General features: G+C 42.6%; 1 protein-coding gene across 10 annotated transcripts in view; it reads left to right on the forward strand.

Annotated features, from left to right (window-relative positions):
- The first annotated feature begins 803 nt into the window (after positions 1-803).
- LIMCH1 (LIM and calponin homology domains 1) overlaps positions 804-23,219 on the forward strand; it is a 348,524-nt gene continuing 326,108 nt past the window's right edge. For 5 of the 10 annotated variants that reach the window (XM_074324613.1, XM_074324607.1, XM_074324610.1 and 2 more), the window contains exon 1: positions 1,035-1,228. In XM_074324613.1, the coding sequence (XP_074180714.1) occupies positions 1,133-1,228 (96 nt within the window). In that variant the 5' untranslated portion in view covers positions 1,035-1,132. Of the gene's footprint in view, positions 1,229-23,219 lie in introns of all 10 variants that reach the window. The other 5 variants (XM_074324614.1, XM_074324615.1, XM_074324616.1 and 2 more) reach the window with 4 other exon arrangements.

Here is a 23,219-nt window from a genome sequence, read left to right on the forward strand (position 1 = left end):
TGAATTTTGCAGTAAGGGGCAGCATAAATACCCCACAACCCTCTCTTCCACTTGCCTGACCTCCTGCCTCTCTCCCATTAATGGAACCTGGACACACAGGTTAGTCCCCCAGGTGGAGGGTGGGAAGGTATTGGAAGTTATCCAACATTCCCTTTCCAGATCATAGTTTATCTTCTCTTCTACTCGCATCTTCTTAATATAGATCACTCTCCACAATTACCTTTTTTTGTTTAACATGCTTATCGCCTGCTCCTCCCCCCCACCCACCACCCCCGCCAATGTAATTATTTTGAAGGCTAGGACTTAAGAGTTGTTTCCTTTTTTCGTTTCTTTTTTCATCTCTGGGTCCTCAGCAACTACCTCAGTGTCTGACACATACATAGCAGGTACGCAATAAATATGGGTTGAATTAATTAACAGACTGGGACACAGGTAGCTTGCCTGGGGAGAAAAAGGTTTTTAAGGGTGTTTCTTTTTTTCTTACAAAAAGATCAGGTGACTGAACACTCCCTGGTGCCAGGTCAGAGGGCTGCCCCTATTGCCACTTCTGCAGCTGGAGGGACAGCAGGTGCGGCCCGGCCACTAACCGCGCGACCTCCTGTCTCGCTGCGGCAGCGCCGGCTCCCCAGGGACTTGTGCGCCCAATTCGGCGCGCGTCTCCCAGGTGCAGCCCAACCTACGCGCCCCTCCGCAAGCAGCTCCGCGCCGAGACGTGCGGGGCAGCTGGCCGAGGCCCTCTCTGGTCCCGTTGTGGGCAGGGAGGGAGACACCCAGCGCTCACTCTTAGTTATTTTTAGTCGGTAGCTGACACTTTCTCCCACCGCCCCCCCACCACCCCGGTGGGGGCGGAGCGGCCAGAGAAGGTGGGGAGGAGAGGGAGCTCCCGGAGCCTCCGCGCTCGCTCCCGCGCGGGATTCACAGCGAGGCCGAGCCCGGGCGGTGCTGGGAACAGCTGCCGCGGCGTCCTCCAGCAGCAAGCCCGGCTCTCCGCCGGGACCTGCGCCGGCGGGGGAGGGGCAGGCAGGGGCGGGAGAGCGGGCGGGCGGGAAGGGGCGGGGAGCGCGCTCCGGCGGCAACGGCGGCCGTCCTCATCCCGGCGGCCCAGCACACGAGTGGACGCGGGGATTCGCAAATGGCTTGTCCCGCTCTCGGTCTGGAAGCTCTTCAGCCCCTGCAGCCCGAGCCGCCCCCGGAGCCCGCCTTCTCCGAGGCGCAGAAGTGGATCGAGGTAGGTGCCCACGGCTGGCGGGCGGTCTGGCAGGGGCTCCGGGAGCCACTAAGCCCTCCCCCCTCCCGGCCTCCTCACCACCACACACGGACGACAGGTCCAGCCTCGCCACCCCTCCCCGTTTTTGTTTTTTTTGTGTGTGGGTTTTTATTTTTTATTTTTGCCAGCTGCTCCGGGTTACCCGCCAGGGCCTCGGGCAAGCTGCGATCTCCTGGCGCTTTGGCACTGGAGTCTCGAGTGAGGGTGGGTGCGAACGGTGAACACTGCAGTGTAGCTGTGCGTGTGGGGGGCAGGAAGCATTCTCCTGCGCCTCCATCCCTCCTAACTGCCAGCCGCGCAAATCTCAGCTCCCGCCGCTTCCAGGCGCTGCCAAGGGAAGCGCAGTGCGAGCAGAAGCGCCGCAAAGGCTCAGGAAGCGCGAGCCCCCAGAGTCCTTGTGGACACCGCATTTTGGGGGTCCTGCTTCCCTCTCCTACCTTCCGCCTCTTGGCCCCCTCCCTGCCCTTCCGGAGCGGAGTTGGCAGTGTCTCCACGGAAGCGCATACCCACCAGAGCCTCTGGCTGTGTTCCTGGCACCGTGTCAGGTGTGAGGTTGGCACAGCGCACAGGGCCGGGGAGTCTGCAAGACCCACCTGCGAGCGTGCCATCCGCAGAGACATTGCCCAGCCACTGGGAGCCCCCACTCCACTCCAGAGGCGGCGGGGCAGGCTCCCAGGTGCCGGGTACCCGGCCCCGTTGGCATATTTCACTTCTTAAATGACTCGGTGGCAGGCCAGGGAAATCACTGGAGCTCTCGGCTCAGTCCTGGAAGCGCTCTCAGGGGTGATCCTGATTCTCGATGTCTATCTGTAGCTGCAGCTTGGTGGCCCTGTGCTCCCGAAATGACGTGTCTAGGGGGGTCGGGACGCTTGAAGGGCGCGAGGGGGGAAAGGTGCCCCGCTATGATCCGTGTAACGAGGCTGTTTCTCTGGGCGGCCTTTCTTGAGGCTTAGTGGAAGGCGAATTTGACCCTCTTTTCCTCAGTGCCAGGCAGCCCTCCTTGGCTGATAGTTCAAAAGAAGAAATGTACCGCTAAGTCATGACCCAGCAATGGTGAAGCCTGTTAGTAATCAGACTGTCACTTAGTGACATCCCCCTGTGGCACCGCAGATCTCAAGATGTGGCTGGGGTAACAGCTACAGTGGAACAGATTTAAACCTGCTGAGCTGCTTGCGGAAACCACGCTCACTTAATGTTGCTTTAATGCTCCAGCAGAGGCCTGCACCTTACAGGGTTAACCTGCTTCACGTGAGCACCAGTGTTAGGCAGAGTTTAGAAACGTATATTTAAAAATAGGGTTAAAGAAACAGAAGAATAAACTCCAGGCTCTCTTGCTAAAAACCTGTTATGTCTCTCACAATTGATAGCTCATGATCAGATGAGAAAAAGACCTTGGCTTTTTATTTTTGATATGTGCCTTGGGGTGTGACAGGTACTCTCTCTTTACTGCATACTTGGGCTCACAGGACACCCAGGAGACATTTGTAGTCTCTGGCTTAGTTGAGACTTGGAGAGCTGTGTTTTTCATGTTCTTGAACTTTAAAATTCTCAGGCGAGATTTTCGATGTGGATGGTGGTAAGGGGAGAGATGAAAGCAGAGCACTCTTCACAATTCTTGAAGGCTAGTGGTTTATTTTCAGTTTCCTTCATTGTGAGTAGCACTGACACACTCTGCTTTAAAAAATATATTGTGGTTTAAGTTGCATACAGGAAGGTGCACAGATCTGAAGTGCACACCTCCATGATTTTGACATATGTATATACTTCTTTAGTCTCCACTGAGATCAAGATCTAAAACATCTCCTTCAGCCCAGAAGATCACCGTCTGTTTTGAAGTGGTAGTATATTTCAAGCTAATTATTATACAGTCCAGAATAGCAGCTTTTGTCCTGGTTCCAGGTTTAAAAGAAAGAGGGTCTTCCTTAAGAAAAGAGAGTCCCCGATTTAGGCCCTGCAGACAGTTTGGTGTTATTCGTAATACTTTACTGTGCACACCAACTTGAGAATATGAAAACCCGAATGGGGCATGCATGGCTTTATGACTAAGCGGCCGTGGGCTCTGCTCTGCGTGTGCATTATTGAAGCAGCCTATCTCCTTTCAATTGAGGAGTTCGGTTTCACGGAAAGGAGAGCTTCCCCTCCCAGGCTGTATAAAAGGGTATTTGCTCCAGGGAGAGATAGAGACCCCCCCCCCCCTTCCTTCTCCGAGGTTCCTCTTGAAATGTAAATGCCCTGTCTGCAAACCGGGGGAACCCAGAAGCAGTAACAGATGGTTTTGCGTGCAGTTGCCGGGTGAACAAAGATTCCTGGGCCAATACAGCAATAATGTAGTACTTAGTATGAGCTGCATTCCCGGGGGTATTGTTATCTCGAGACAGTTGCACCTCCTTTTGGGGGCCCCATTGTCTTCAGCAACATCCTCATTGGCAGGGCTTTGTTTTTCAGTTTTGTTCAGTTGGTGATTAAATTTCCCACAGGCTTCCCCCCCCTCCCCTTTTTAGTAGTCAAGAATTTCACCCTTTCAGAAAAATGTTCCCTTGGGCTTAGCAGGTTAATAAACAAACTTTGCCGTTTGTCTGTCCTCCTCAGTCCTTAGTCTTCCTTGAGTCTCTGCTTGGTGAGAAAACTTAAGGAACAAGCTCCTGGAGATAACTTGTTAGTGAGGAATTTCTCGGCCTGCAGCTTTGGCTATTTGAGGGCTGTGTCACTGGGCAGGAAATGGTGGCCTGGGAACCTTGCTTGCACCTCACCCTCACCCCCCCCCCTCACCCCCCCCCCCAGCTTCTGTCTTAGCTGGCAAAGGTGAAAGCCCTAATGGAGGTCAGAAACCATGTGGGAACAGTTCTGTAACACTCTCAGTGACTTTTTTATAGCTGTAGGAACAGGCTGCATGTCTTAATGTGGGTTTTGGGGAGCGTCCCAAAGGAAACAGCAAACTTCAAGTATTAACTCTGGCTACCAGCAGGCATAGGCCTGACTGACTTCCTTCCACATTCCTTATCTAGAAGGCCTTCCTAAGCAAAGGGGCAGTAAAATACAGTACAGTGGTTAGGTCAGACTTTGGGGTTGGGCAACCTGGCTTTGAATCCTGGTTCTATTGCCTTCTAGCTGTGTGACCTTGGACAGGCTGCCCAAGGCTGCGTTTCCTCTCCTTTTAGTTCTAAATATTTTCTTTGAAAGCTAGCTCTAGCTGTTTACAACAACAAAAATAACAAAGAGATATTGTTGAAAGTATCTGTTAAAACAGGAGTACTAATAATAGCTTACCGACCTCATAGGAGTGCTGTGAGGATGAAATAAGTTAACGCTCTATTTAAAATGCTTATAATAGGACCTACAATTTAGGAAGTACAGTCTAATGGTTAGTATTGTGACCGTTAATATTACTATGGCTATTTTTATTATTACATTACTAGTGCTGTTACCATCACCATTACTCTCATTGTTAATACTACTATTACTGCTGCTGTTGGTGTTGTTAATAATAACCAGGGCGGATTTTGAAAGAAAAATTTCAGAAGCCTAAGTTTCTAGCATAAATAATATAATTCAATTACCTACTGATCTCATTCTGTTATCTTTACCTTATTAACTCCAGATACCTGGACCAGAAGTTAAATAGATACTATATGTTACTCTAACTTGCATTACAAGATTTAGGGATCAGAGGAAAACCTATAATATCTACTCATAAAATGACCTGGTAGTAGTCCATTAAGGCTTAGAAAATGATGCCTCAATATTTAAGTTTAATGCATAGCCTTTTTTACCAACTCCAAGTAGAATGTTCACTGCTTCTCCGCTTGCAGATAATCCAGTATTAAATCATTATATCTACAAAGTGGCTGTCTGAATACTTACCTTGAATGTAGCAATGTTTTGTTCACTGAAGTGCCAGCTCCTGCTAGGAAAAAGAATAATTCTCTCATTTATTTCCCTTCCTCCTTCCTCTCTTCCTTTCTTTGTTCCCTTTTGTCTTTTCCTTTTTTCCCTGATGGTATTCATTGAATTACAAGAGTTTGTGAGCAGGTAAATGATTCTAATTTTCTTGATTCCCCGCTCCTGCCCACAACAATATTTATCTATTCTAATCTGTAGCTCTTCTCTGCAATGCCAAACACTTTCTGGAGAAACAGATGTCCCTTCAACTTGGTTTCTTTTCAGTTGTGATTTGAAACAGGTTGCCAAGTTTTTAGGGAGGGGTTGGAAATTTCAACCCAACTCAGCCTTAGTTCTTCTACTTGAGAAGTTTCTGGACTCCTTTAACTTTAATCATAGCATGCCCATGGGGTTTGGTGATGAATATAATCTTATTTGTGACCTAATCCATATTTCACATGAGTGGGAACTAGTGCTGGAAGGGATCAGTTCATCATTTTGGGTCATTTCCCCCTGCCCACATACAATTGTTTTCTTATTCAACTGGGACCTGATTTTGAAGATTAAAAGAACTGAGGGTACCTTAGCTCTCCAAGATGAAAAGATGTTGTATTGTTTGGCAGTTGGGAGAATTTATGAGTAGCCTTTGAGAGAATCTAGCATTTAGTGGCCTGCAACACATGACATTTGCGATGTAATGATGAGTGAACGCATGCCATAAGGTATATCGTCTTTCTAATTCTTCATCTCTGTAGGGACTTCATGACTCACATCTTTTACTACAACAGAAATTTAACTTTGCATATGGTTCTCCAGCTCTGCTTGGAGAGCCACAAAGAGGAAGAAAACCTTTTTCTGGCTCAATCAAGAAAGGAGTAATGGTCTGAATAGATATGTAAATTAGATTAGGCAGCATCTTTCTTACAATGACATTTAAATAGTCTGGCTTGTTTGTATACAAGGGCTGCTATGACACAGTGCTGTCACATGGTGGGAGAACAGTGAGGTCCCACAGATTTGGGGAAAGGGAAAGTGGAATGGGAGATGGAGCTGGCACTTCTTGGCCCTTCATCTCCCTGGAAACCACCTTTCCATCAAGTGAGCTCTAAATGGACAGACTGAGCTCTGGCCACCAGGAAGGGGTAGTGTGGGGCATGTGTTCCCACAACTGCATCTCTCAGCCCCCTGCTCTTTGCTGATGGATGACAATGGAGCCATGATGCACACATCTGGCTGTGATTCTGTGGGTGGTAAGTCGGTGCTAGGTGGGACCAGGCAGCTCCTGGAAATTGGCCTGGCCTTCTCTTTTTGCTTTGGACCATTCTGGAACTTAAAAATATCATAGTTATGTGTAACAAGATCATAGTGATGGTAATGAAGTTGATGCTCATGAGGATAAAAGCTGATAAATTTATTGAGTGCTTACTATGTGCTGGGCACTGGGCTAAAACGTCTATGTATGCATTAAGTATTATTATTATCCCCATCTACAGGTGAAAAAACTGAGGCTCTAAGTATCTTGCCCAAAGTTACAAGTAAGTGGCAGAACTGGGACTTTAATTCAAAGCATCCTTTCTTTCTGTTTTTTTTATTTTTTTATTTTTTATTGGGGAATATTGGGGAACAGTGTGTTTTTCCAGGGCCCATCAGCTCCAAGTCAAGTTGTTGTCCTTCAATGTAATTGTGGAGGGCGCAGCCCACCTCCAAGTCCAGTTGCCATTTTCAATCTAGTTTCGGGAGGCATGGTCCACAATTCCATGTGGGAATTGAACAGGCAACCTTGTTGTTAAGAGCTCGCGCTCTAATCAACTGAGCCATTAGGTAGCTCAGCAGCAGTTCGTTGTCTTCAATCTGATTGTGGAGGGTGTACCTCATTGGCCCATGTGGGAATCCAACTGGTAACCCTGTTGTTAAGAGCTCGTGCTCTAACCAACTGAGACATCCGGCAGCCCCAAAGCATCCGGATGCCCCAAAGCATTTCTTAACTTCTATGAATATATGCATCCAGACATCCAAAATTTATAGTTGAGGAAATTGGGGTTTCTAGGAGTTAGGAGACTGTCCAGGGTTATCTAGTCAGTAATTACTTAGAATCAGGATTTGAATCCAGGCCATTTGACTTTGCATCCCTTGCTATCTGATCCTTTATGTTGCTTCCCATATTTAGCACCACGTATAAAAATTCCTGTAAGAAATGACCTTTCTGGTCCTGTGACTGTACAGAGTTGCCCCCCACCTACCACGCCGTATGTGGAGGCAGGATGTGGATTTCAGGAGCTGTGGTTTCCTAGACTATTTCCCATAGTTTGTCTTTTTTAGCTGCAGGACTGAGGGGCTGTCCTTACTTGGACAGACCACCTTGGTGTTGCATTGGGTGGGGGGCAGGAAACCAAATAGGTGGTACTGCCCAGGCCCTCAGGCAAGAAGAATGAGGCTCCTCACCTTTGTTGGCTATTGTCAGACCCATGCAGCTCAGGCAGAACTGGGCACTGGGGTTGTCTGCAGCTCAGGCCTGCTAGAGTGGTTTCGGTTTCCTGATACTGCCATGGCCCCCAGTCACCCCACTGAAGTTTTATTAGGGCAAATGGCCAGTAGGTAAGTCATTAGTTTGTAATTTTTTTAAAGCTTGTTGATTCATTATCATATAATTTCTTAAGAGGACAGATATTCTAGAATGTTTATGGCTATGATATTAGGGACCATGGTTCTCTTGTTATAAGCCTATTCCATATGGGGATGAACAAATGCATAGTCCATGTGTGCTTTTAACATTTTCTAATGGAGAAGGTGCATTATTCTATATTTTACATTCCCCAGAGAGTTTGAGTAAAGATCTAATACCTGTGTGGTCTGTTTTGTTCTCCAAATATGGGTGTGAAGGTATATCTCTTCTCAGTGCTGATGTGCTCAACCTCTGTTGGCACATCTGTCAGAGGCCTTTACCACAGCCCCTTCACCTTTATTTGAGAGTTCTCTCATCTGGACGAGATCTCACCTGGGAACAGTTTTGTTGTTGAATTCAGCCAAGGGGCAGGTCCTTCCAAGAGAGAAGATTGGCAGCCTCTCCTGCAGGTCCCCAGGTCCCATCCTGAAGAACTGAAGTGTCTGAACAAAGCAACTCTGTGACTCCTGGGAATCTTGGCGTATAATCAGCATCCCTATTACCAACATTCCAGTCTCGCCCTAATCATTTTGGCCTTTATTTTCATGGTTGAGGACTGAATCACTTAACGCTGGTTGATTTCTGACTAAACTACTCTCATTGGAACTACGTTTTCTTTGTAAGCCCAGTTCACTGTTCTGTGAGTTAGACAAATGTACCTTACAATTTTATCATATTTCCCCTCCTCTGTTCCTAAGAATGTGCGTATGTGTTTACATTTAAAGCAAAAGAAATGTATCAGACATGATCTTTTTTGGGTGGGAGATTAAGGTGGGGAAACTACAGTGCAATTACACGAGGAGAGGAAAAGATAATAGAACTTTGTTTTTAAATGATTGAGGAATATAAAAATAGCCTAAACTAGAGGGTTCCTAAATGATCCAGGAAAAAAGTAGCCTTTTTAAAAAAAGAGGGAGAGAACCACAGAGTGTCGGAAAGACTTCTGCCTGTACATGAGATGTTGTATCTCTCTCTGCAAGGAAGAATGATGTCATGGAGTTCAGTTCCGCTGTGGTAAAATTCCATGTTTCCAGGATTGAAAACAACACTCCCAAAGAGATGTCCTCATGCAGCCAACCCTGATGGGATGGCGATCATATCTCAGGGAATTTTCTTTGGCATGAGGGGAAAAAATGAGGTGATATAGTCACATAACATGTACCTAAGGAATATTTTGGCTGACACCTTTGCCCATTAAATTTATACTGTCAGCAAAACTGTATCCTTATATCTGTGCTGGGGCCTTAAAATATTGGTTAGGCTGAGAGAGGTCCATGTTTCCACTGTTCTGCATTCTACCTCTGATAGCTACTCAGGTACAGCTATTGTATTGGCCTTTGGTCAACCTTAGAAGTTAGGGCTGTACCCACCCGTCTATCCCTGAACAGCTCATTAGGAGGCCATGGAAGAATGAACCTTTGCTTTCTTTCGTTTTTTTTCTTTTTGAATAAAGATCAAGGGCAGAAGGGCTTGTGGCTTTTTGTATTTAGATGACCTAATACTGTTATAAAAAATCCTCAGCCTTATATTTTACCACGTGGGTACACTAAGTAAGGAATTAAAATTACATTTATTGTGATGAGTACACAGCTCTTTTTTCCTCCCCTAAGAAACATTTTTAAAAAAATGATATTCACGTAGTTATTTTATTCTAATGAGTAACTGAATGAGAGCTACGATAGGCTTAGTCAAATGGTTTAAAGTATGAAAATAATTTTGTAGGATGCTTGGCTGTCTGTCACTCGTTTGTAAGCTCACTTCAGTGTAAACACTAAAATAGAAGCATTATGGTGGAAATAAGCATTTAATGTATGAAAGTATTTTTAAACAAATTTTAAAATTCATTTCTTAAATAGTGTGTACTAAGCTCCAACAATGTGCCAGGCATGGTGCTAAGAACCAGGGTTAGATGGTGAACAAAAGAAACATAATTTCTGCCCACATGAAACTCACAATGTAGTTGGGTGGACAGAGAGAGAGAGCTTAAATGCATCCTTCCCCAACATGTTTACAAGTTGGGGTAAGTGCTGTGAAGACAAAGAATGGGGGAGGAGGGGGACTTAAGAGAAAAGTATTAATACTTTAGGCAGGCAAGGACTCAGAGTGGAAGTAATATTTAAGCTAGGACCATTGAAGGGTGCTGAGTAGGGGAGTTAGATTGATGTTAATATACTGAGACAAGGGCTTGTGTGTGCGCACAAAGCACACTTACTGTGATTATGCTTTGAAAAAACCGGAAATGCTTTTGAAGTTCTCCAGGTGTGTGTGTGTGTGTGGGAGGGGGTGGGGGGCTGTGTGGGGAAGGGAGCTGAGTCAGAAGTTCTAGAATGTGCTTGCTGGCCACTCAGAGTAGGGTTTGCGTGATACATGTCTGCATCTCTTAGGACTAAGTCACCAATAAATGAAAAATTCTTCTAGGAGAAATGGCAGAGAGGACTTGGGGTTTATGTTTGAGCCTGGACTCTGGAGTTGAAATTCTTATACAAAATAGGGGCTGTAGAGGCTGTACTCCATTCTGAGCTAAGGAGAGGTTACAGGAAACCTGCCTCCTTTTCAATGAGTGAGTAGAGAAATTTTGTGTGAGACTTTGGGTGGTGATCCACAGATGTCCTCTGATTTGGGAACTTTCTCCCAAATTCTTCTAAAAGAAGGGGATTTGTAAACTCATAAAGTCACATGCCGTTTGGGAGCCTATAATTTGTAATCTCTGGAGGTCTGTGACTTAGGTTTCTTTCAACACTTGAACTCACCATCTGTAGACCCCCTTTCTCATGATCCGACATGGCTGCTAGGAATTCATCATGACATCACCTTTTCAGGAAGCAGGATGGAGGAATGGAAAATGAACAGTGAGTGCATCCCTCCCTTATAAAATTCTTTCTAGAAAATTCTTCCTGATACTTCAGGTTCCATTTTAGTTCCCAGAACTTCAGTAACATGGCCACTCCTGATTGCAGGGGTGGCTGGGTGTCCCCAGGTAACAGTCTGCGTTCTATTCCTCAAGCGAAAGGGGAGAATGGCCGTCAAGGCGGGGATACCCTGGAATGCCCCCTCTCCATTTCTCTAGGGACAGATCCTTTCAAGACAGAACTTAAATATAACTGCCTGTGAGGCAGACTCCCTGATTCCTCCCTAATCCTTCTCTGTGCACACCTTAACATCTGCCTCTGTTAGAATTTCACTGTAACTAATGTGTGATTGTGTAGGATCTGCCTCCTTTGATAAAGCCCAGAGCTCTTGTGGCCAAAGACTGGGTCTTAGTCATTGTCCCACTCCTGCTGGGTTTATTCCCACTGCTCCCTGTTCCGGCCCCATTGCCATATTACACCCTGCCTGAGAGATTTCTCAGTGAGCCTGTGCCCAGCTATAATTGCCTGATTGGCACTTGGCTGCAGTGGCAGCGAAAATAGACTCTGTTGCTGCCCTGACAGGAAGCAAAGAGGTGTTTTTTTAAAGACTGATTTAAAAAAGCCGGTTACCCAATAGTTGCCTGGAGACAGTCAGTGATTGGACACTTGGAAAGTCATTCCACTGTTGGCTCTTAGACAGGTGATATCAGTTGAAGGAATGATTTCGGAGGCCAACCTTCCCTTCAAGTTGGACTGATGTAAGGCTCCCTGCACTTGGAGTTCCTGTCTGCAGGATTGGAGAGCAAATACCTCCGTTTTTTAAATAAACATGCCCCCTGCATTCTGCCCTGGGACTCTCACCTTCTCTTTCTCTCTTCACCTCAAAGCAATAAGTCAGCCTCCTCTCTCTTACCTGTTGTAGGAATCTAGACAATTCCTATTTCTTACTATGAGTGAAAGATCAGAGTACTTTCAATTATAGGCTACCTAGAAAGAAAAAGCACTAAAGAATTTTATTATAGTGGTTACTTATGTGAGTTCTTATTAGATAGATATTTTTAAAAGGAAAATGCCCCCCAAAAACTAATGACCAGTAGCTGGTATTAGTAAGCGATCGTGGCTGTGACTATTAATTGTCATGACCCAATGGAAACACTGAGAAATAGCATCCTTTCTGCCTTTCTCATAGAAAACTTTTTAAAAAAGGAGCTTCTGGAGCTGAATGTTGTCAGCAACCAACAGATGTGGTTGCCGCCTGTTTCCTCAGGAACATTGCAAGATGTCATAAATAGGAGGGAGGGGTGGGTGACAAGTGGAAGCCTGATTCATCGTGTTACAAGAGTTGACAGAATGTGATAATGTAAAACGATAAAGTGGCTAGTTCAGTGCCAAATAAAAATAGTTATAGTTAACACACTTCTAGAGCACTTTTCACATGTTAATGCTAGTCTAGGTGCTTGTTTGAGTTATTGATATGATACTGATATATATATGTAAAATGAGGTGATAGCTCTATCTATCTATCTATCTATCTATCTATCTATCTATCTATCTATCTATCTATCACCTATTACAGGGCCTGGCACATAAGGTGCTTCTCAGGTAAGCACCATTTTATGCCCATTTTACAGATGGGAAAATTGGAGCACAGAAATATGAACTTATTTGCCTGAAGTCACATAGCTAATAAGTGGAAGAGTTGGGATATGAACCCAGGCAATTCTTGTTCTAGAGCTTGAGCTTGGGCTGGTGACTGCTATGCTGTAGAAGTAAAAGCAAAACTTCTAAAAAGATCAGGCTCCTAACTAACTGTCTAACCAAGCAGAAGACCTGCTACTCCCTCTCTCCCTCCTCCTTCCCTTAACAGCTATTTACTGAACATCTTTTTTGTGTGCATGGTACTGTTAGTTGCTAGGGAACAGTTTCACCTCTACGGCTCCTAAACACATCTCTGAAACTAGAGCCCTTGAAATGTTTTTAAAAAGATACATTTTGGCAGGAGAGTATTTAGGACTATGATGAAAAAACCATTACAGGAGCAGAATGAACCATAGCCAATGTGTGGAACTAGTTTTATTCTCTTTCTCTTCACCAACCTCTTTCCCCTTGATTGTGACCTGGTTCCCCCTCTGTAGTCAAATAGTCCTGGAATCTGAGATCAAGAACTAAAATTATTATTAGCAGGGGGAAGAAAAGCATATGTATTTAGTGTGTCTCCCTGCTTGGCATTGTGATAGATACTCTGCATTTGTCATCCTGTTTAGTCCTTGTGTAACACAGGTAACCATTGCCCACTGTTCTGGTTCAAGGTTCTCTTCTGTGCTTGTTCCAATAAGTGACAATCATATTAAGACTGGCATGCAGGCTGGTTGGGAATCTGATCTGACGTGGCTCCCAGGACCTCAAACAGTGACCCTTATAGTGGACCCTCTCTTGGCTTACCCATCTGGTATCCCCTGGCCGTAGCTCCACTCTCACTTGGTATGGGCCCCTGGTATCCTGGGCAAATACAGTTGGCTCTGCTTTAGTTTATGTTCCTGTGATGTGAACTATTGCATATGGAATTGGGAAATAGGGAATGATGCTTTATAAGGCACAAGTTGCCATGGTTAATGTGAGATTTTTCTTAGCACCTTAATATTTTGTATCACCTTACTGTGTAAAGTATATAATGTCTAATTACTATACTGTACACCTTAAATTAATATAATATTGTATGTAAACTGTAATTGAAAAGTAAAATATTTTGCATCACCAAATAGCAGTAGTTGAAAGCAAAGTAGGCTGGAAGAAGTAAACCAGGGAGGCAGTTGCTCCTCATTCTTGCTCTTGGCTCCATTTGGCTATATGCTCATTAAAAGTCTGATTTTCCCAGATCTTTCTGCATTTTTCTCTTTTCTCCATAATGCAGCAGCCTCAGTCCTTCCTTGTATGCTTTCCATCCTGCACCCTTGCTGCCACCCCACTTTTGGGTAAAAGTCCCATATTTATTCTGTAATAGGAAATAGAAAACATCTTTTTATCTGTGGTAGTAATTTCCAATGTTCTTATTGTTTTCATTACTGTTCTGGTTACAACTTGAGTGGGTTTTGAGCCTTCTGCCCCAACTCTATGTTTTCCATAAGCCCTATTATTGTTTAGTATGTGGTTTTGCAAAATACAAGGTTTTTGGTTAGTGGTCTTGCTTTGGGACATTATTCATTCATTTTCAAGTAATGTGCATGTTATTTTATAGTAGATATACTTGGATATTCTGTTTTGTGCAGACTTACTATCTCTCATTCACATGCTCATACACACAGGCGTATAAAACAACAGCTTGAAGATCCCTGATGCTGGAGTCTGGGATCTTGGGTCACAAGGAAATTTTTTCAGGGACTTCGCATTTCCAGTCTACTATCAGAAGACCTTGGACAGCATTTCTAGGAGAAGCCCCTCCTGCCTTTGGAGAAGTAGTGGAATATTGCAGTGTTTTTCCTGAGGCATTTTTCTTTGGGATTTTGTGTCTTGTAGTACTTAAAGCAGCACTCTTCCCAAGGGAAACCACTAGAGTTATTTGTTGTGGCTGAGAATCTCTCGGGAGGTGAGTTGGACACAAGGAAACAGACTTGAGGGTAAATCATTTGTCTAAGCGTTGTTTTGATTTCTAGACTGTTGATATTCATTGTAGCCTTCCTGTACCAGTATACATGTGTGGGCAATTTGTCTCAGTTTGGGACATCATTCATTCATTATATATTTTTTGAGTATGTCCTAGGAACTCAGCAGTGTACGAGACAAATGTGGCCCCGGCCCTGGTAGTTACATTCCACCAGGAAGCACAGATCCTGGAAACAATTCTATGTGTGATACCTGTTCAAAAGGGCAGAATGGAAGGAACAGGTTGTGTGGCATATGGAGGAGGCGAGGATCTCCTTTGGTCTAGGCAGCCTCGGCAGGCCTCTCTGAGAAAGTGCTGTTTAAGCTGAGACCCAAATGATGAGCAGGAGCTGGCCAGATAGAAAAGAGCAGGAAATCATGTTCTAGGTGGAGGCTGCTGGCTGTGTGAAAACTCTAAAGAAAGAGTCAGAGGAACCCAGTAAGGCGGGAGAGTTGGCAATCAGGGCGAGAGGCGGGCAGAATGAATCTGGAGTGTGTAGTGGGAGGGCTGCTCAGGCCTGAGGCAGAAGGTAGGCATCTGCAGTGCTGCCTGGCCCTAGCCTGGTGCATGGCTCACTCTCTCTTGGAGGACAGAGATCAGATTTTCTCTAAACTCTCTCCAATTACTGTAGATCATGACAGGAGATTTACAAGGGCTTGTAGCTTGGCCATCCCTGTTCTAAGCATTTAATTTCTTAGCCATTCTGTGAGCTAGGTACAAATTCTTATTATTCCCATGTTGCAGAGAAATAAGTAAATGGCCAAAGTCACATAGTCATTAGATGGTGGAGCTGATCTTCAAACCCAGGCAGTTTGGCTGCTTTCTTTGTGCTAATAAACACCATTCTAGGGGGCATGATACAGGCCCTTCACCAAGCATATCCATGAGGGGGATTGGTGAAGGGAGCAATAATGAAAAGAATACACTAACTGAAATGAAGAATACACTAGAAGGAATCAACAGCAGAATAGATAAAGCAGAGGATCAAATCAACGATTTAGAACACAAGGTAGCAGAATGCACCCAATCAGAACAACAACAACGGTAACAACAACAACAACAACAAAAAAGCACTGAAAAAATGAAGATAGTTTTAGGGTCCTTTGGGACAACATCAAGTGTAATAACATTCACATTATAGGAGTACCAGAAGGAAAAGAGAGGGAGCAAGGGATCAAGAACCTATTTGAAGAAATAATGACTGAAAGCTTCCCTAACTTGGTGAAGGAAATAGACATACAAGGCTAGGAAGTTCAGAGAGTCCCAACCAAGATGAACTCAAACAGGCCCACACAAAGATATGTTATAATTAAAATGGCAAAGGTTAAAGACAAAGAGAGAATCCTAAAAGTAGCAAGAGAAAGATAACTAGTTACTTACAAGGGAACTCCCATAAGATTGTCAGCTGATTTCTCAACAGAAGCTGCAGGCCAGAAGGGAGTGACAGAAAGTAGTAAAAGTGATGAAAAGCAAGGACCTACAACCAAGACTACTCTACCCAGCATGGCTATCATTTAAAATTGAAGGAGAGATAGAGCTTTCCAGACATGAAAAAACTAAAGGAATTCAAAACCAAACATTCAAAGAAGAATTAACACCTATTCTTCTCAAACGATTCCAAAAAAATTCAAGAGGAGGGAAGACTCCCAAGCTCATTTTACAAGGCCACCATCATCCTGATTCCAAAACCAGAAAGACATTACCAAAAACAGTAAACTGTAGGTTGATAATCCCTAGTAAGCATAGATGCAAAAATCCTCAATACAATATTAGCAAACCAAATTCAGCAATACATTAAAAAGATCATATACCAGAGTCAAGTGGGATTCATTCCTCGTATGCAAGGTTGGTTCAATATTGGCAAATCAATTAAAATGATATACCACAAAAACAAGATGAGAAATAAAAATCATATGGTCATATCAGTACTCATAGATGCAGAAAAAGCATTTGACAAAATCTAGCATCCGTTTATGATAAAACCTCAGCAAAGTGGAACTATAGGGAACACACCTCAACATAAAGTCCATATATGACAAAGCCACAGATAATATCACACTCAGTGGGGGAAAAGGTAAAGCATTCTCCTTCCTTAAGATCAAGATTCTCCTTAAGGCAAGGATGTCCACTTCCCCCACTTTTATTCAACATAGTACTGGAAGTCCTAGCCACAGCAATCAGACAAGAACGAGAAGTAAAAAGCATCCAAATGGGAAAGTAGGAAGTAAAATTGTCATTATTTGCAGATGACATGATATTATGTATAGAGAACTACCAAAAAACTATTAGAACTCATAAATGAATTTAGTAAAGTAGAAGGTACAAAATTAATATTCAGAAATTGGTTGCATTTTTATACACCAATAACAAAAACTATCAGAAAGAGAAATTAAGAAAACAATCTGATACGTAATTGCATCAAAAAATACCTAGGAATAAATTTATCCAAGAAAGTAAAAGATCTGTACTCAGAAAATTATAAGACATTTGAAGAGATTAATTAAAGAAGACACAAATGAATGGGAGCACATACCATGCTCATGGATAGGAAGAATTAATATAGTTAGACTGTCCATACTGCGCAAAGCAATCTGTAGATTCAGTGCAATCCCTAGGAAGATACCAATGGCATTTTTCACAGACCTAGAACAAATAACCCTAAAATTTATATGGAACCATAAAAGAACCTGAATAGCCTTGGCAATCTTGAGATAGAAGAACAAAGCCGGAGGTATCATGCTACCTGACATCAATTTATAGTGCAAGGCTATAGTAATCAGAACAGCATGGTATTGGCATAAAAACAGACACATGGATCAATGGAACAGAATGAAGAACCCATAAATAAATTCATGCCTATATGGTCATTTAATTTATGATAGAGGGAACAAGACTATACAATGGTGTAAAGACAATACATTCAATAAATGGTGCTGGAAAACTGGAAAAATACATGCAAAAGAAAAGAAACTGGACCACGTTTTTTTACGCCATATACAAGAATAACCTCAAGATGGATTAAAGACTTAAATGTAAGACCCAAAACCATAAAACTCCTAGAAGAAAATATAGGAAGTAAACTCTCAGACATTACCCTTAGTAATATTTTCACTGATATATCTCCTCGGGCAAGGGAAAGAAAAGAAAAAATATGCAAATGGGACTACATCAAACTAAAATTTTTTGCACAGCAAAGGAAACCATCAACAAAACGAAAAGATATCCTACTGAATGGGAGAAGAATTTCACCAATGATATATCTGATAAGGGGTTCATAACCAAAATATACAAAAAACTCATACAACTGAACACCAAAAACCAAACAATCCAATTAAAAAATGGGCAAAGGAGGGCTGGCCCGGTGGCTCAGGTGGTTAGAGCTCCATGCTCCTAACTCCGAAGGCTGCCAGTTCGATTCCCACATGGGCCAGTGGGCTCTCAACCACAAGGTTGCCAGTTCAATTCCTCGAGTCCCGCAAGGAATGGTGGGCTCCGCCCCTGCAACTAAGATTGAACACGGCACCTTGAGCTGAGCTGCTGCTGAGCTCCCAGAGGGCTCATTTGGTTGGAGTGTGTCCTCTCAACCACAAGGTTGCCAGTTCAATTCCTTGAGTCCCGCAAGGGATGGTGGGCTGCGCCCCCTGCAACTAGCAACGGCAACTGGACCTGGAGCTGAGCTGTGCCCGCCACAACTAAGACTGAAAGGACAACTTGAAGCTGAACAGCACCCTCCACAACTAAGATTGAAAGGACAACAACTTGACTTGGAAAAAAGTCCTGGAAGTACACACTGTTCTCCAATAAAGTCCTGTTCCCCTTCCCCAATAAAAAAATCTTTAAAAAAAAAAAAAAATGGGCAAAGGACCTGAATAGAGATTTCTCCAAAGAGGACATACAGATGGCCAATAAACATATGAACAGATGCTCAACATCATTAATCATCAGAGAAATGCAAATTAAAACCACAGTGAGATTTTGTGGTCACAAAAGATTTTGTGACCTCACACCTGTCAGAAAGGCTATCATCAGTAAATCAAGGAACAACAAGTGTTGGTGAGGACATGGAGAAAAGAGAACCCTTGTGCACTGTTGGTGGGATTGCAAATTGGTGCAGCCACTATGGAAAACAGTGTGGAAGTTCCTCAAAAAATTAAAAAGAGAACTACCTTATGTCCCAGCAATTCCACTCCTGGGTATTTATCCAAAGAAATCCAAAACATTAATTTGAAAAGATATATGCACCCCTGTGTTTACTGCAGCACTATTCACAATAGGTAAAATATGGAAACAGCCAAAATGCCCATCAATAGACAGTTGGATAAAGAAATTATGGTGTATATATACAATGGAGTATTACTCTGCCATAAAAGAGAATGAAATCTTGCCATTTGCAACAACATGGATGGACCTGGAGGGTATTATGCTAAGTGAAATAAGTCAGATTGAAAAAGACAAATAGTATATGATCTCACTTATGTGTGGAATTAAAGAATAGAATTAATGAACAAACAAAACAGAAATGGACTCGTAGATACAGAGAACAAACTGATGGTTGCTAGAAGGGAGGGGGGTTCGGGGATGGGTGAGAAAAAGGTGAAAGGATTAGGAAGTACTAATTGGTAGTTAGAGAACAGTCACGAGGATGTGAAATGCACTATAGGAAATATAGTCAATAACATTGTAAAACCTATGTATAGTATTAAATGAGTACTAGCCTTATCAGGGGATCACTTTATAAATTATATAAATGACTAAACACTAGGCTGTACACCTGAAACTAATATAAAATAATATTGAATGTCAGCTATAATTAAAAAACATATAGTCATGGAATATACAGCATAGGGAATATAGTCAATGGTATTGTAATAGCTGTGTACGGTGTCAGATGGGTAGTAGACTAGTTGGGGTTATCACTTTGTGAGGTGTGTACATGTCTAATCACTATGTTGTTTTATACACCTGAAACTAATAATAAAAAAATTAGTTAAAAAATAACTGGACAGAGGACCTGAATAGACATTTTTCCAAAGAAGACATACAAATGGCCAACAGGCATATGAAAAGGCACTCAACATCTCTAATCATCAGAGAAATGCAAATCAAAACCACAATGAGCTATCACCTCATACCTGTTAGAATACCTGTCATCAAAAAGACAAGCGATAACAAGTGTTGGCAAGGGTGTGAAGAAAAGAGAATCCTTGTGCACTGTAGGTGGGAATGTAAATTGGTGCAGCCACTATGGAAAACAGTATGGAAAGTCCTCAAAAAAGTAAAAATAGAACTACCTCATGACCCAGAAATTCCACTTCTGAGTACACATCCAAAGAAAGGAAAATAGGATATAGAAGAGATATCTGCACTCCCATGTTCACTGAAGCTTTATTCGCAATAGCCAAGACATGGAAACAACCCAAGTGTCTGTCAATGGATGAATGGATAAAGAAGATATATGTAGACACACACACACACACACACACACACACACACACACGAATATTATTCAGTCATGAGAATGAAGTAAATTCTGCCATTTGCAATAGCATGGAGTGATCTTGAGGGCATTATGCTAAGTGAAATCAGCCAGACAAAGGAAGACAAATACTACATGATATCACTTATATGAGGACTCTGAAAAAGAAGAGTCAGACTCAGAAATAGAGAGTAAAAAAGTATTTGCCTGGGGCTAGGTTTGCAGAAATGGAAGGAGGTTGGTAAAAGGGTACAAACTTTCAGTTATAAGATGAATAAAGTCTGAAGATCTAATGTATAACATGGTGACCATAATTGATAACACTGCACTGTATAATCGAAATCTGCAGAGAGTAGAACTTAAATGTCCTCCCCTACACCAAAAAAGAAAAAAAATGATGTGATGCATTGTGCTAGTTAACTAGACAAGAGGAATACTTTTAAAATGTACACGTATATCAAATTCCCACGATGTACACTTTAAATATCTTACAATTTTATTTGTCAATTATATATCAATAAAGCTGGAAAAAACATACAAAGGTATTTCAACTCTCCTTTCTTCCCAACATATATGGACCTTTGAACGCAATTATAAAATAGCAGCTCTTAGAAAATGTTAGAAATGAAAATGTCCGCTCCCAGAACCTGATTTGTTTTCCCCATTGAATTTCATGTTCCTCAGGTAAGGATGTGTCTTTTGGAGCCTGCAGCCTAGAAATAGCAAAACCATGCAGTTGTTTGCTGGATACTCCGCGCTGGAGAATGTTCAGCTCTGTGTCTGCACCCTCCCCAGGCATGTGGGACCCTTCTAAAAGTGGATACTGCGGCTGTCGCTCACTGATCCTCTGGTTGAGTGACTCAGATTGGCACAGCGCAGCTGGGTCCTCTGCAGAGCCTGTACGGGAAAGAGGAAGGTAAAAATAAAAAGTGGTTGAACAGTTTGGCAGAGTCTGGATACTTGAAAGCTCACTGGTTACTTTACTAGTCCTTGGTCAGATTTTCACTTTTTTTTTTTTTTTTTAAGGAGTTAGTGGTTAGAATGATGGTTTTCTAGGTTTCTTAGATTTGGTAAAATAGCTTCAAAGAGTACAGCAAAACAAAGCTCCGGGTGCTTCTTCTATAGCAGAAAATATAGTTTTTGAGTTTAGGACATTTTGCCCTTGTCATGAGTTTCTTATTTATCACATTATTCAACATTTAAGTCCTCAATAAACTTTTCCAAAGGAAACTCGATGGATTTACTCTCTGAAATAAGTCTCTCTCTCTCATTCTCTCTCTCTCCAGCTCCTTAATAGAATGAAATGAGCTTGTCATTGTAGTTCTTTTGTAAAATATGGTTTTCTTTGTTATCTAAAAAAAAATGAGTAACAGTGCTTAAGTATGTTACAGTGCTTAAGTATGATGTCAAGTATCCAACAAGAATTGCTTTTCAATCTGCCATTTTGGGGGATTTTGATATTTGTATTTTTAAAGTGTAAATTTGCTAATTTTTGAAGCTCTGGTGCATTATAGAAACTTTGAGATTTTATTTTTTGCCTTTGACCAACGGATTATTATTTTTTGAAATGCAAATGCAATTCTATGTCATGTTTTCCTTGTTACTGGTAGTTTTGAACTATGTGAGAAAAATTTTTTTCTTCCTGAATGGTTTGTGGTTTTTAATGAAGCATCTCTCTGTGATCTGAAGACCAAAAATTAAATCTCCAAATGGCCTTTGTCTTGCAATAGCAATTTAAAAGAATAATAAATATTTATATTTAAAATATATGGTAAATGTGAATATAACTTATTTTAAAAATAAAATGATCTTACCATACCCTAGTGGAGATACATTTCTGAGAAAACATTATTTTTCTGCAATGTTTATATCATCACTCCAGTTCTGATAAAAGAATTCTTCTAAGAATTCCTTCATTTCCATTAATTAAGTTACTCATTTACAAAAATCTACTAAGAGACTGCTGATGGCTATAGGTTTCTTTTGGGGGTGATGGAAATATTCTAGAATTAGATCATGGTGATGGTTGGCCACTTATTTATAGTACTTAGTGAAAATACTGGGAAAAAAAAGAATTATACACTTTAAAAGGGTGAGTTTTATAGTATGTGAATTATATTTCAACAAAAAATCTGTTAACAGCTGTTAATGTTCTCAGCACCGTTCTCAGCCCTGAAGACATCTAAGCAAACACATGAAATTAAAACTTCTAAGTATATGTTAATCAGCTCTTGGTACAGTAGTGCAGTATAACAAACCACTCCAGAGACGCAGTGGCAGATAGCAATAGTCTTTTTTTTTTTTTTTTCTTGCTTATGGATTCAGGAGTCGGCTGGAGTGGTTCTGCCTCAAGCTGTGGGTTGGCTGCACTTGGCTCAAGACTGTGGGTTAGGTTCAGGTCTGCTCATGTGTGTTTGCTCTCAGACCAGAGGCCACCTGGGGATATTGTCTTCATGGCAAATGAATGACAGGTGCACCAGAGCCCAGCCAAATCACGCAATGGATTTAAAGTCTCCTCTATCACATTCCACTGCCAAAGCAAATAATGTGGCCAAGTCCAGAGTCAGTGGGACAGGGAAAGACGTTCTGCTTACAGTAGGAGGGGAGAGGAGTGAATATTTTTTGCCTAATACTCCAGTCTCTCACTAAGTATTAGGAAATAAGTCTGTGCAGAGTTCCTGGGAGCCACAAAGGAAGAAATGAACATTTCTCCTTGGGTAGGGATCAGGATCTGTGAAGAGATGGGCATTGGACCGAGTCTTGAAAAATGAGCAAGTGTTATCAGTTGGATGGGAGGGTAAGGGTGAGGAGAGGTGAGAATAAGGGCCTTCTACATCACGGGAGTGGTGTTCTTGAGCAGAAGCATGGAAGTTTGTAGGAGCAGGGTACGTTTAGGAAGCAGCAGGGCTGGAGCAGAGTATTTGGGGCGGGTTGCTGGGATACAAGCCTTGTGCTTCAGGCGCTGGTACTAAAAGGGTTGGGCTCCGGAGTCAGACAGCTTCATTTAAAACTGGATTCTGCCACTGGTGCTGTAACTGTGGGCAACTTACTTAGCTTCTCTGTGCCTTAGTTCATTATCTGTACAATGTATTTTCAGTATCTACCTCGTGAATTATGTTTAGGATTGAGGAGTTAATACAGGTAAGGGTCCAAAACAGTACTTGACACACAGTCAAGGGTTCAGTGGGTATAAACTGCTATGCATAGTTTTTAAATGGAGTTTGGATTGTGTCTGTAAGCAAAGGGGAATAACTGTAAAGTAAGGAAAGGGTATAATTATTTCATGTTTTGGAAAATGACCTTAGTGGTAGTGTAGGTAGATGATTATGGGGGTCAATACTGAAGCGGGGCGGCCACAGTGTTGTTGCAGGAATCTAGACAAAAAGTGCTGATGGCAAGAAAAGTGGGAGCAAATGCGAGAGAGGTTAAGGATGTACAACTAATGA

This window comes from Rhinolophus sinicus, linkage group LG02 (genome assembly GCF_036562045.2).
Source record: "Rhinolophus sinicus isolate RSC01 linkage group LG02, ASM3656204v1, whole genome shotgun sequence".
Classification (NCBI taxonomy): Eukaryota; Metazoa; Chordata; class Mammalia; order Chiroptera; family Rhinolophidae; genus Rhinolophus; species Rhinolophus sinicus.